Source organism: Dendropsophus ebraccatus, chromosome 2, assembly GCF_027789765.1.
Source record: "Dendropsophus ebraccatus isolate aDenEbr1 chromosome 2, aDenEbr1.pat, whole genome shotgun sequence".
Taxonomy (NCBI): domain Eukaryota; kingdom Metazoa; phylum Chordata; class Amphibia; order Anura; family Hylidae; genus Dendropsophus; species Dendropsophus ebraccatus.
The window spans coordinates 86,199,566-86,212,907 of record NC_091455.1 but is presented as its reverse complement, the minus strand read 5'-3'; the positions used below and the strand labels follow the sequence as shown (position 1 = coordinate 86,212,907).

Below are 13,342 nucleotides of genomic sequence, written 5' to 3'. Positions count from 1 at the left end.
TTACTTTTCCCTTATCCACAGGATAGGGGAAAAGTAGGAGATTGTTGGGATTCTGACCCCTCCCCCCCCCCCCCCCCCCCCCCGGCGGCTCTGTTATGAATAGAGTCGCAGGTCTATTCAATTCCTATGCAGCAACAGAAAAAGCAGAGTACATCGCTCTTCCAAAGTACGCTTTTTCCGTCGCTTCATAGGAATGAATAGACTTGTCGACCCAAGGCTCTATTAATACCAGAGCCTTTGGGGCTCAATATAGAGATTGCTGGGGGTTCAAGGGTCAGACCCCCGCGATCTCCTACTTTTCCCCTTTTCCTAGAATACCCCTTCAAGGTTTCACCATTGCATTGACCACACCTACTCCTGTGATAACATACAATTACAATTGACCACAGGAGTCCAATATCCGACAATAATAAATGGAGGTGCTCTACACTGAGAGTGTGTTCAAACTGAGGAATCGGCACAGAATTTCAAGCAGCTTCTGCATCAAAATGCAAAATGAAATTTCGCCTGTAAAATATAAACCTTTTTATTTTCCATTGTGTATAAGGGGCTTTCCGCTTATTTGTGCAGGAAAATTCCATTGAACGTGTCAATTCTTTGGGCAGATTCCGCTAAAGGAATCCTATAGAAGTCAATGGGGCTTTAATTCTCCTTGAACTCTGCTCAAATTCTGCTCCTACTCTGCCAAAGCTGAATAGGTGAGAAATTTCAAGCAGAAAACTTTCCTCTTTAGTTCCTCACCTATTCTTCGTGGATTCCTCAATGGGAACATATGAGGTTTATTTTATTGAAAACAATCAAAGCAAGTAATATTCGGATCTAGAAGACCTTTTTTAGACAGTAATTGCATAGGAATCAAGGGAGATAGTAATAGCAGCGTATCGGAGAATGTGGCGATCCATGCCATAAAATTTACTTTATCTGCTCACCATCTTAAAGTATGGAATCACTGGAAATTAGAGGGGTTCACAGGCCTTGCTTTTCTAAGCATATTATTAATCTGTATGATTAATGTAATTGGGAAAAAAATTCTCTTTCTTTTAAAACCTGTATTAGTTTTACATTTCACGCATACTTGTGAATATTCCACCCCTGGGAACATACTGTACATTCATACAGTAGGTAGGTAGATGTGGATTCTGTTTTGGAAAAAGTGCAGTCTACGCCACTTTGGGACAATGGTAGCCTTTGGTCATTTTCCATGTTATTACTAACATCTAAAGATGATGCGTTCACACTGTTGTGAATTATTCAGCATATTCCTCAGGCTATACCTGAATGCCTGTAACAGATTCTAGATATTGATCATAACAACTTATTACTGCACTTTGTACTTATTTGTCAGTCATAGTATAGAAGCCGTGTAGGAGTCCACTTTTATTCCTGAGAACATTATCTCTGTGGACTTACATGGCTGAAGTAGGAATACTTGTGATCCCATGTAAGTATAGCTAGATATCAGCTTCATACAACATCTATGTCAAACAGAGGTTTAATATGGAACCCATAGAAGACGGGACAGTACTGTACCTCAGATTGGCCATTGCATCATATAGAATTCTACAGAAGTTTTTGGTTTACGCAACAGGAAAAAAATGGTGTGAGGGTTTCCTCTTCCAGAAGCATTTATTCATGGGGGTAAAGGTGTATTCAACGTTATTTTTGTACCTATGTTACATTTCCAAACCATTAATATAAAATATGTATACAAAAACTGTATACATACAGTAAATGTTTACATTTTAAAATGTTTCTATATTCTGTAAAAATGTGAAATTGTAAGTATTTGACAAGGGTATCTCTTAGGTTATGTTGTAGTGAGGATTCCAGTATTCTGTTCTGTGCACAATGTGAATAACTGCTGAGATTATTGTGTGACTGTCGCAGCATATGATTTAATGTCAGATGATGTTGTAGAGGCACATATCCTCCCTTCACCTGTCAGCGGAGGATATGATGATGCCACCACTGCTACGTGAGCAGAAGAGAATGAAGTATATTACTGTCTTTCCCTCTTTTCTTCCCTCTAACGGAATGTATCTTCCGTTTTATTTAATTTTTGTTCTGTCTTTCCCTCTGCCTTGTAGAAATTAGGTTTTCTCTCTTCTTTATTCACATCCTGTCTCTTTCTTTTTGCTGCTTGGAGACTCTCTGCTGTAGAAGTGTAAGTACTTTTCTTTTTTTGTGGCTTTCCCTGTGTCTTTTACTTTCATGCTTCATTTATCTCTCTGCTGAATGCCTGGCTCCTGGGTGATAACAAACATGTCTTCCTGTGGTTAGTCAACTAATAATGCTGCATGGCTAGTGAATCATTGGCTTGGAAGCAGTAAATATACATTTCTGCACGCTGGAGATTAGTTGCAGTCCGGAAACTGAGCACAAAAATGTTTGTCCTTCTTATGTAATGTTACTGTGCTAGCTTTATGGGTGTAGGGAAACATTTGTGTTGCATGATGAAATTAATTGCAGTCGTGTTATTGTCTGTATAGTATAAAGCCTAGTTACAGTCATCTAGCTCCTAGCAGAGCAAGATTAGTTCTTGTAAGAATCATTAAAGGGTTTGTACATGCAAACCTGCTGATATGTACCAGTAGTGGCAGAGTTCCTGATTCCAGCACAGGTCTTCTTATTAGTAAATTAGTCTGTTTGGTGTGCTGGGGCGTTCCTAGGCCCCTCAGTGCACTGTCCCGCCACCCACTGGCTTATGTGTCCTCTCTTACTTATGTATAAATCTATGTATGAATAGAAACGTCTCTCTCACACTTGTGCAGTAAAAACGCCCATATAGATCTGGTCCGAGGAGGGAGATGTGGATACTTATACATAGATGAATATGTATAAGAAGGAGGGGTTGTATGAGCCGACGGGTCAGTGAGTGCACCAAGGGGCCGAGGAACACCCCCAGTGCACCAAACATACGAATTTACATATTGGCTTTGAAAATGGGTACATATGAGCTGATTGTTTCCCTTTAATGTTGAAGGTTGTTTTTTAGGCCAAATTAGTTGATGAATGATCCTTATGGTGCATTTACACAGGCAAATTTATCCGACAGATTTTGGAAGCCAAAGCCAGGAATGGGTTTGAAAAAGGAGAAAGCTCAGTCTTTCCTTTATGACACGTTCCCTGTTTATGGTCTGTTCCTGGCTTTGGCTTCAAAAATCTGTCAGATAAATCTTCCTGTGTAAACGCACCATCAAGATAGATCATTAATATCAGATTAACCAGCATTCCCCACTAATAGACTGTGTACCAGAGCTGTGGCACTGCCGTACACAGTAAAGAGAGCAGGAAGCAGACAGAGCCAAGCTGGGTTACTGCACCTAAGCTCCTGTTACAGTGAATAAGAGTTGAGCTGCAGAAACGCAAATTGGCCACAAGTCATGGAGCCATCTGTTTATGCTCTGTTTACTGCATATCGTGGCACTGTATCTCTGGTACTGGAATAGTTCATCAATGAATTTTGCCTATAAAACCCTTTTAAAGTTTACACAACGTTGTGTTTTGGCTGTATGTGGACTGTATTTTTGGGCAGTTGTCAGTTTGAAGCAAAAATATGGCCAGACTGGACTGTCAGATTGAGGCAAGAATATAGCCATATCTTTGTAATTAAAGTCGTATTTTTGCCTAAAAATGATGGTCGTAAAAAAAAAAAAAAAAAGTGACATACAGGCGAAATAGTTGTGTGAACATAGCTTAAAGGTAATAAAAGTAAAATCATAGTGCTTGAAGTAATTAACTCACATTGAAACATATTACCTAACATCTGGAAAAGGAGCCAGGAGCAACCAGGATGATTATGTTCTTCTCAACCATGTCTTTTTTTTTTTTTTTTACCATTAATTTTTTTTTTCTCACCATTTCCTTTTTTTAAATTAGTTATAAGAAGCTTCCATGCCACTTATATTGCCATGTCACGTCAATAGGTTGTAAACAAGTTCTAGACCTGTATGGTACTACAAACAAGTTCAGAGTAAAACAGCACCATTGTAAACAAGTGTCCAGGGTTACCGTAAAGGAAGGCTTGATCGGGGTCCTTTCCACAATACAGCAAAATGTAATTATTCTAGCACTCCCAACTGGTTGTATTCAAATGGTGCAGTTTATTGCCAAAAAGTGGCAAATAATGTTTCAACCCTTTCTCAGGTACAGCTGCAGGAACATCTCCCCCCGCCGGGACTCCATTCCTGTCCGCTACTGTAGGGGGATGTGAGAAGTGGAATCCCGGGCGAGGGAGAGAGAGACAGCGTGGAAACACAGTGCTGGGCGCCAGATAGTTTGAACTTGCCACCGCTCGGGGAACATCAGGCAGGTCCCCTCAGGTGAGGTGGGGAGTGGGCACGCTGGGAAAGGTGTCCCCGAGCTGGGGGAGAGGGGCGGCAGAGCTACCTGCAGCAGGGAGAGAGAGGCAGCAGCAGAGACCAGGAAGAGAGCCAACACTGAAGGAGAGGACACTGAGCATCCCCCTGCCCTCATCCTCTCCAGCAGCCACAGCCCGTACAGCTCTGGGAGTCGGGTCGTGACATCACCATTTTATCCATGAGGTGAAGCCGTGATGCAGTAGTAAGTGCAGGATAAAAAGCCCTTTATAAGCATTTCCTGTAATAAGTGTATATTGGGGGACAATATAATACTTTTGGGGGGCAATATAATACTTTAATAAACATTTTCGCCGGACTTCTCCTATAAGAAACCTCTTCATATACTCATACAGTGCACTTTTAAAAATCCTAGAAAAATAGATGTACTTGAGAAAAGCCCTGAGATTAAAACATTTTGGGTTTTTCTTTTTTTGTTCCTTTTTTTGCCATTTTGTACAAATACGCACCATTTGAACATTAAAAGTTGGGAGTGCTGCAATAATTAATTTTTTGCTGTGTATGTTCCTAGAGAACATGAAGGACCCTAGAAAAGCTGTAAGTCCTAGTCATCCAATTGTGCACAGATGTATAAACTAAGGCAGGATATAGAATTGCATCTTAAGTTGTTACAGCATTCTCTTTGTTTTACTTGGTTTGATTAAAAAACAAGACAAATAAAGGCTTTTGCAACATTGAGAAACTGGAATTGGCTCTGCTCACCATACAGTAGATTGTCTCATAATACCACAGCAAGCAACACTAAAATATGAAGTGTATATTGCCAGGGAGGATTATAAACTTTTGCAATTTTCACAGCTGAAGCTGTAAGGTCATTGTTTTCTTTAGCAACAGATATTACATTCCTGGATTCAGTTTTCCTGTAAAGCAGAATGGAGGACATTTATCAAAATGAATGCAAGGGTATTTTCATGTGCAACTAAATTGTTGCAGGTTTTCCGCTACTGCAAGAAGCTAGATTATTAGATTATTACCCTTAAAAAATAAAAATAAATAAATACATGTATGTGCATATTATGGAAACCAGTCTGATTCCTTCTCGCTTTGTATTTAGATTAAGGCTATGTTAACACACAGTAAAATACGGCTATCATTTTGATGTAAAAGTACAGCTGTATTTTTAATGTAATGCACAAGCCACAGAGAACATTGTGTTGGCACTATCCTTAGGGTACTATTACACGGAATGATAATCGGCCCTATCCGGACGATTATCATTCTGTGTAATAATGATCGTTGATATAGGTTCTAACCTAAAATTGTCAGGCGCCGACCGTGCATCGCTACCTTTAATAGCAGTGAGCAGCCGGCGCTGACGAGTAGCAAACAAGAATACATTACCTGTCCAGGCTGCAGGGCTCCTCTTGCTCTGCGCTTCTCCCCTGGTCTCCATCTTCAGAGCAGCCTGTCTCAGCTGACAAGCCGCTCAGCCGCGGTGGTCATGGCCAGTGATTAGCTTCAGATTGGCCTCTCTAAGCTGACAGGCCGCTCAGCCAATCACTGGCCAGGACCGCCGCGGCTGAGCGGCTTGTCAGCTGAGACAGGCCGATCTGAAGCTAAAGCGTGCGGGACCCAGGGAGAAGCACAGAGCAAGAGGAGCCCTGCAGCCTGGACAGGTAATGTACAAAGTTTAAACAAGGACTGCAAGGACATCGGTAACTATGTCCCTGCAGCCCTTGTTAAATGATTATCGGGCCATGTAAAAGACCCAGTAAACGCTCGTTTACGCTTATTATCGGGCCTTCACCGGCCTGTGCAATAGGACCCTTATTGAGTCCAGCAATTAATCCATTTTTATGCACAGTGTTAATGCGACAGTGGTGGAACATATAGTGTGAGATGCCAGTACCTGGTTACAGTCCCTATGCACAGCAAACACATCCAGTGGTGCAGATCCAGCTAGCAGAAATTCACAGTTCATATACTGTAGCACAAGCCAAAAAAGAGCAATAGATCACACTCTCCATCCCAAAGTGTGTTCTTCATTGTGGGGTCTTCAGGACTTTAATGTACTGAAGACCCCACAATAAAGAACACACTTTTGGATGGCGAGTGTGATATATTGCTCTCTTTTATGGCATGTGCTGTTTTTTCTATGTAATAATGTGTTTCATGACCGCTATCAGTGTACATGTCGTGTGCATGTCAAGAGAGTTTTAAGTAGGACTGACCACTTGACCGCATAGCCCAGAATAAGTTCACGTGTATAAATAACAAGTTTCCTGGAACAACTTTGTATCAATCTGCTCTGCTCCTCTCACTCTATAACATGATACCTGCAGAATGGACTGCATTTTCAGTGTGACAGGGAGCCCTTAAATAGCCACATTTATTTGTTTCTAGACAACTATTGACTGTATTTTTTAAGACATATATGATCAGTCAACAGTTAGCACTCCTTCTTTCATCTTTGTCTGGGTTTTTTAGGCCACGCTGCTATAACCTCCAAGTCTTTCAATAGCAGAAAGTATACTAATTAATTGCTACATAGTGTATCCATGTATAGTGAGCACTGACCATAGGCATTCAGCATCCCCCTATGATTGTTGGCTGTAGTCTCTCCGTGGAATAGGAGCGGCGTCAGCAAACTGCTGCTATCTGCTATGGACTGTCCAGACGATCTAGCAATCACCCGGGCAGCCCCCCCCCCCCCCGTACTCACCTGCTCGCTGCCGACGTGCCGGCAGCGAGCGGGGAAAAAGGAGCTGACAACGCTCGTTTGCTCCTCTCAGTCGCCTTGTGTAATAGGGGGCTTAAGTATCTAGTAAATGTGTTTTAGAAGGTGGCATACAGACTATATGCAATTTGGCACATGCACATGTTTATCTGTAGAATGATTGTATTGTACAGTATGTAAAATTGATATATTAATACATTTTAATATAGCATGCTGTACATAAATATATTACAGTTAAATTCAGGTTGGAATGAACAACTTATTGTTTACAATGAGTAAAAAGCGTCTGCATTATGTGATGTGCATGTTACCTGGTGATGAACCATCTCTCTACGTGATTGTCCTTATCCTATGCATCTGGTAACAAGTAATGTTTAATAAAGTGCTGACAATGTTGTATGTGAGAACATGAAAATATATTTTTAAGAGGAAGAAAGCCACAATCTTTCCATTGAGCTTCTTTTCAGGAAGCCAATTGTCAGCATGGTATGGCCCTTCCTCAATCATCCTGCATTTCCATACCGGTTGGTCTTCTAGTTTGAGGTGAATCTCTATTATATTTCTATTGTATTATATTATTATAAAATGAAAAGCAGCAGGAATACCGTTTCACCGCATGCATTATTTTAGTTACTTGTATTGTCAGTCTTGATGAATTTTTCTTGCTAGAAATCTATATTCTCCACAGAAGCCTTTTTTGCCTTTACAATAAATTATTGATGTAATTATTGTAGATGACTCCCAAGTCCAAGAGAAAGAGTATTCACAGCAGAATGCTGCGTCCTGTGTCCAGAGCCTTCGGTGAGTACATTGAATAAGTGCCAACTGATTACTAACAGAATATAGAACAAATAGCACACAGTGACTTGTAGGATGTTTTCTTTAGAGATGAACACAACTCACTCTTGCTCAAGTCTATCATTTGGCATTTGAATACCGATTGCCTAAGAAGTTGGATGCAGCCCTAGGGAGTCCTGGAAAACATGGATAAGGCCTATGGCTATATCCATGTTTTCCTGGACTCCCTTGGGCTGCATCCAAAGTTCTTCTCTAGTTTGTATGATTGTGACCTATGATGGCTAAAAACCTTTTATCTTCATCTTCTTAACTTCTACTTTGTAAGAAATGGAGTTCGACCTGGACAAGGCACTTGAAGATGTCCCAATACACATAGAAGATCCTCCTTACCCTTCCTACAAGCTGGATAAGCGGTCATCCAGTCTCATAGCAGAGTTGCCGTCAGAAGAAGGGAAAAAGCTTGAGCACTTTACTAAATTACGACCAAAAAGAATGAAGAAACAACAACCCAGCAAATTAAATGTTAGTAAATGGTTTCATTTTACTATATAATACTATAAAACTATGTAATACCTACTCAAAGGGGTTATCCAGGATTAGCTAAACATAGCTGCTTTCCTCTAGTAGCAGCGCCACTCCTGTCCTCAGTTTGTGTGTGGTACTGCAGCTTAGTTCCACAGAAGTTGTAGTATCACACACAACCTGAGGACAGGTGTGATGATGTTTTTGGAAGAAAGCAACTATGTTTTTCAAGTCTTGGATAACCCCTTTATATGCCTACTTGGATTTACATGTTCTTTGTCAAGATGGCAAGTTACTGTACAACTTTTCTCTGGACATTCCTCCTATTTACCCTCCAAAATTGGATAGTAAAATGGAAAGAAACACCAGTACATTTTTTTCTCTCTCCGGCATCATTGTCTGCATCAGACATGTCAAAAGTTATTGATCACAGCGGATTGGATTGCTGACATCTGCTGTAATCAGAGGATAAAGCAGTGGAGAGATCACAGCAACAGAGTCCACTGTAAGTCTATGAGGTCTAGGAGAAATACTGACGAAGTGTGCGGGCGGTCAGAAAGCATTGCGCTGCTGTGATCTCTCCATGGCTATATCTTCTGGCCAGAGTGGGTGTCAGCAGTGAGACTCGCTGTGATCAGTAACTTTTCACACGTCTAATAAGATGGAAAAGCAAAAAAATGGCCTGCAGAAACAATATTACTATTCACACTGTGAAGGTGTGCGCTGTAATGGCTAAAACAACAGACAAAAACAGAAGAGTGCAATAGCAAATTGCTAAGACATTGTGTACCCATAGAGATATTTAAGGGTACGTTCACGTGTACAGGATTCGCAGCGGATTTCACTCTGCGAGTTTGCAGGGGAACCGGGAGCCTCACACACAGCTGCGGTGCTGAGCAGGTAATGTATGCTCCGGGTTGGGGACTGCGGGGGGTTAAGGGGGCCGGGTTACATATCCACAGTGGAATGAAAATATGTAACCGCATAGACCTTCACACTACATGGATCCACAGCGGATTTCGCTGCAAACTTTTTCTAATAGGTAAAGATTATATTTTCCTAATAGCCTTCGAGGCCACAATTGTATCCAGTGGAAGAATACACAGGAGTAGATCCTTATTCTTTGTATGCAGGCGGGCAGGGGGACTAACTGAGTTTCTAAGGAGTAGTTTGAATAGAAACTTGTAGACAAGATCCAGTCCCTAGCATGGCAAAACATGCTGCAAGATTATATACAGTAGTTTACATCACTTTAAGATCAGTGGAAGTCTAACCTCTGAACCTACATAATCTTGAGGATGAAAAGGAACCAGATATAATGTACCCACCTAGCTGTGCAGGAAATTGCATCATTGCTCCATTCAAGCACGGATATGGCTGATGTTTTCTGCACAGCTCGCAGTACCCGTGTGCAGGGACACAGTGCTACACCATTATTGTGCCCCTACATCTTCCCAAGTGGTGGATTTCTCAGAGGTCATACCCCAACCAAGATATACAATCACACTACGGGATGATAAAACCCTTTTCAGTAGGACAACATAGTCTGATTATAGATCTGCTAAGCTCTAAACCAGGGGTGGGGAACCTTTTCCATGTCGAGGGCTGGTCGGGCATTAATAAAATCATTCGAGGGCCGCATACCGTGCGCGGCAGTTAGTAGCGGGGGTTTGCAGCACCCAGGACAAGGCATAGTATTGTTCCCCTAGTGCCCCTGCTATTGTAGTTAACCCCCAGTGATGCCCCTTGTAGTCTAGTTAACCCCCATCAGTCTTGTCCCTGGTAGCCTAGTTATCCCCCCCCCCATCAGTCATGTCCCTGGTAGCCTAGTTGTCCCCCCCCATCAGTCATGTCCCTGGTAGCCTAGTTGTCCCCCCCCCCATCAGTCATGTCCCTGGTAGCCTAGTTATTCCCCCCCCCCCATCAGTCATGTCCCTGGTAGCCTAGTTATTCCCCCCCCCATCAGTCATGTCTCTGGTAGCCTAGTTGTCCCCCCATTAGTCATGTCCCTGGTAGCCTAGTTATTCCCCCCCCATCAGTCATGTCTCTGGTAGCCTAGTTGTCTCCCCCATCAGTCATGTCCCTGGTGGCCTAGTTATCCCCCCATCAGTCATGTCCCTGGTAGCCTAGTTGTCCCCCCCATCAGTCATGTCCCTGGTAGCCTAGTTGTCCCCCCCCCATCAGTCATGTCTCTGGTAGCCTAGTTGTCCCCCCCATCAGTCATGTCCCTGGTAGCCTAGTTGTCCCCCCCATCAGTCATGTCCCTGGTAGCCTAGTTGTCCCCCCCATCAGTCATGTCCCTGGTGGCCTAGTTGTCCCCCCCCCCATCAGGCATGTCCCTGGTAGCCTAGTTATTCCCCCCCCCCCCATCAGGCATGTCCCTGGTAGCCTAGTTAACCCCCATCAGGCATGTCCCTGGTGGCCTAGTTGTCCCCCCCCCCCCATCAGGCATGTCCCTGGTAGCCTAGTTATTCCCCCCCCCCCCATCAGGCATGTCCCTGGTAGCCTAGTTAACCCCCATCAGTTATGTCCCTGGTAGCCTAGTTGTCCCCCCCCCCATCAGTTATGTCCCTGGTAGCCTAGTTGTCCCCCCCCCCCCCATCAGGCATGTCCCTGGTAGCCTAGTTGTCCCCCCCCCCATCAGTTATGTCCCTGGTAGCCTAGTTATTCCCCCCCCCATCAGTCTTGTCTCTGGTAGCCTAGTTATTCCCCCCCCATCAGTCATGTCTCTGGTAGCCTAGTTATTCCCCCCATCAGTCATGTCCCTGGTAGCCTAGTTGTCCCCCCCCCCATCAGTCATGTCCCTGGTAGCCTAGTTGTCCCCCCATCAGTCATGTCCCTGGTAGCCTAGTTGTCCCCCCCCCCCCATCAGTCATGTCCCTGGGATCCTAGTTAACCCCCAAATAAAAAAATAAACATCCCACTCACCTTACCTCCGCTCCCACGCAGTCCAGGTCCTCTTCTCTCCCAGGTCCTCTGTGCCGGTCTTCTCCTGCAGGCGGCGCGCGATGAAATGACGTCATCGCGCGCGGCCCGCAGGAGACTGAAGACACGCGCCGCTCTGCTGGGGAAGAAGCCGGCACAGACAGCATCCTCCGGTGTCCGCCAGCTGTCACAGACACCGGAGGATGCGGTGTATGCCGGCTTCTTCCCCAGCAGAGCGGCGAGCATCACAGGGGAGCTGCGGGCCGCGGGCCGCATCGGGAGGTCTCAGGGGCCGGATGCGGCCCGCGGGCCGGAGGTTCCCCACCCCTGCTCTAAACAGTGATTTAAGTTTTAAAATAGTTCATTTTGGCTTTGACACAATGTTCTGGGTGCAGCTTATGTCGGCTACAAACAGTGTTTGATGATCTTCCTGACCTGCTGATATAGGCTGAGCGGCTATTCTGTAATTGACAAAGAACATGCATACATGGGTATTACAGGGAAGATGTTAGTCTCATATGTACTTCATCTACAGTATATTCTGTTTGCAGGCTTACACTAGGCATTAGACATGCATTAGATGGTTGGTTTTGCCTTAGCTTCTAATATATATGTTGATGTTTACATACTGCATCATTTATTAAGCCTTCTTGACACTGAACAAATAGTCTTCCTGGGTATGACTTATTGGTATAGATACACAGTCAGTGTAACCTTTTCCTGTTCTATGTTCCAGCAACCTGGAGCTGAAGCTGCTCCCGATGGAGATCAGAATGGCCTGACGTCTAGAGTAGATGAAGGAGTCGATGAGTTTTTTAGCAAGAAGGTGACAAGACTTGATTCAAAGTAAGTTACATTGTTTGTCTCATTTCACTAGAAAGTTTCCCTGACAAAAAGCTGATCTCAGGGTGTCTTGCTTTTGGAGCTTGCAGGAATCAGCTGGAATTGGTGGGGGGGAAGCTGGAAAAGAATGTATTCCGCCTACAGTGCACTAGAGGAGAAAGGAAGTACTACCTTATTTCCACCTAAATCAACTTGCTTGTTCTTGTACTGCACACGTCCTTAGTACTATTATTTTTAATTGTAAATGTCCAGTTGCAAAATAATTCAATTTGGAATCAATAGACCACAAAAGTGCACCGTAATAGGACTGTTGAGTTGTAAAGCATGTAGTATGCTGTAAGCATTTGTATGTGGTTGGAGCATTACAGAGCCCCTGTATCTAGAAGCAGCATCAGCAGATAAAAAATTAAAACAAATTGTCTGAAATATTTAATTCTGACATTCCTGTTCCTACAAGGTAAATGGTGTACAATTCACCAGAATCTGTAAAATCTATAAGTTCATGTAACCGAACACAAGTGAGGTGTGGGAGGATAACACATCTGCATAGCTGTGCTGAATAGCTATGCACATGTATTGTCCTCCCTCACCCCACTTGTGTTCTGTTACATTAACTTATAATAAAGAAGAAGATCTTACGGATTTTGGTGAGTTGCTGCTGTTTTTCTACTTTTTTTCCCATTTGGTTCTATTTTAACTTTTATTATCTTGCTGCCCATGGTGAGACTAACAATTCATTCCATACTTGTTATTATCTATTTAGTTTCAGCTGCTGCTTTCTGGTGAAAACACAAAAATCAGTTTGTGAGCTTTTCTCTCTGTCTCCCCCTCCTCCCCCCCCCCCTTCCGAGACACATGATGTAAACAAGTTCCTGACTGGCTTTATCTGCAACATTGTAGCAACTCTGTAATGCTGAGAGGGTTAACCACACTGAGTTTTTCAGCAATGTGACCTCAGATTAACCCTCCCAGCATTACAAAGAAGCAACAATGTTGCAGATAAAGCCAGTCATGGACTTGTTTACATCATCCGTCTCAGAAGGGAGGGGAGACAGAGAGAAACGCTCACAAAGTTTTTTGAGTTTTAAGCTGAACGCTGCAACTGAGAACTGGAAAAAGGAGACTGAATAGATAAAAACAAGTATGGAATTAATTGTTAGTCTCACCATGGGCAGCAACATATGAAAAGTTATGTTTG

The 13,342-nt window shown here is 43.3% G+C and overlaps 1 protein-coding gene across 1 annotated transcript in view; it reads left to right on the top strand.

Annotated features, from left to right (window-relative positions):
* Window positions 1-13,342, top strand: part of CARMIL1 (capping protein regulator and myosin 1 linker 1) — a 198,219-nt gene that overhangs the window by 163,908 nt on the left and 20,969 nt on the right. The window contains exons 30-32 of the mRNA XM_069957911.1: window positions 7,791-7,857; window positions 8,180-8,376; window positions 12,038-12,147. Coding sequence (XP_069814012.1) covers window positions 7,791-7,857; window positions 8,180-8,376; window positions 12,038-12,147 — 374 coding nt within the window. The remainder of the gene's footprint in view (window positions 1-7,790; window positions 7,858-8,179; window positions 8,377-12,037; window positions 12,148-13,342) is intronic.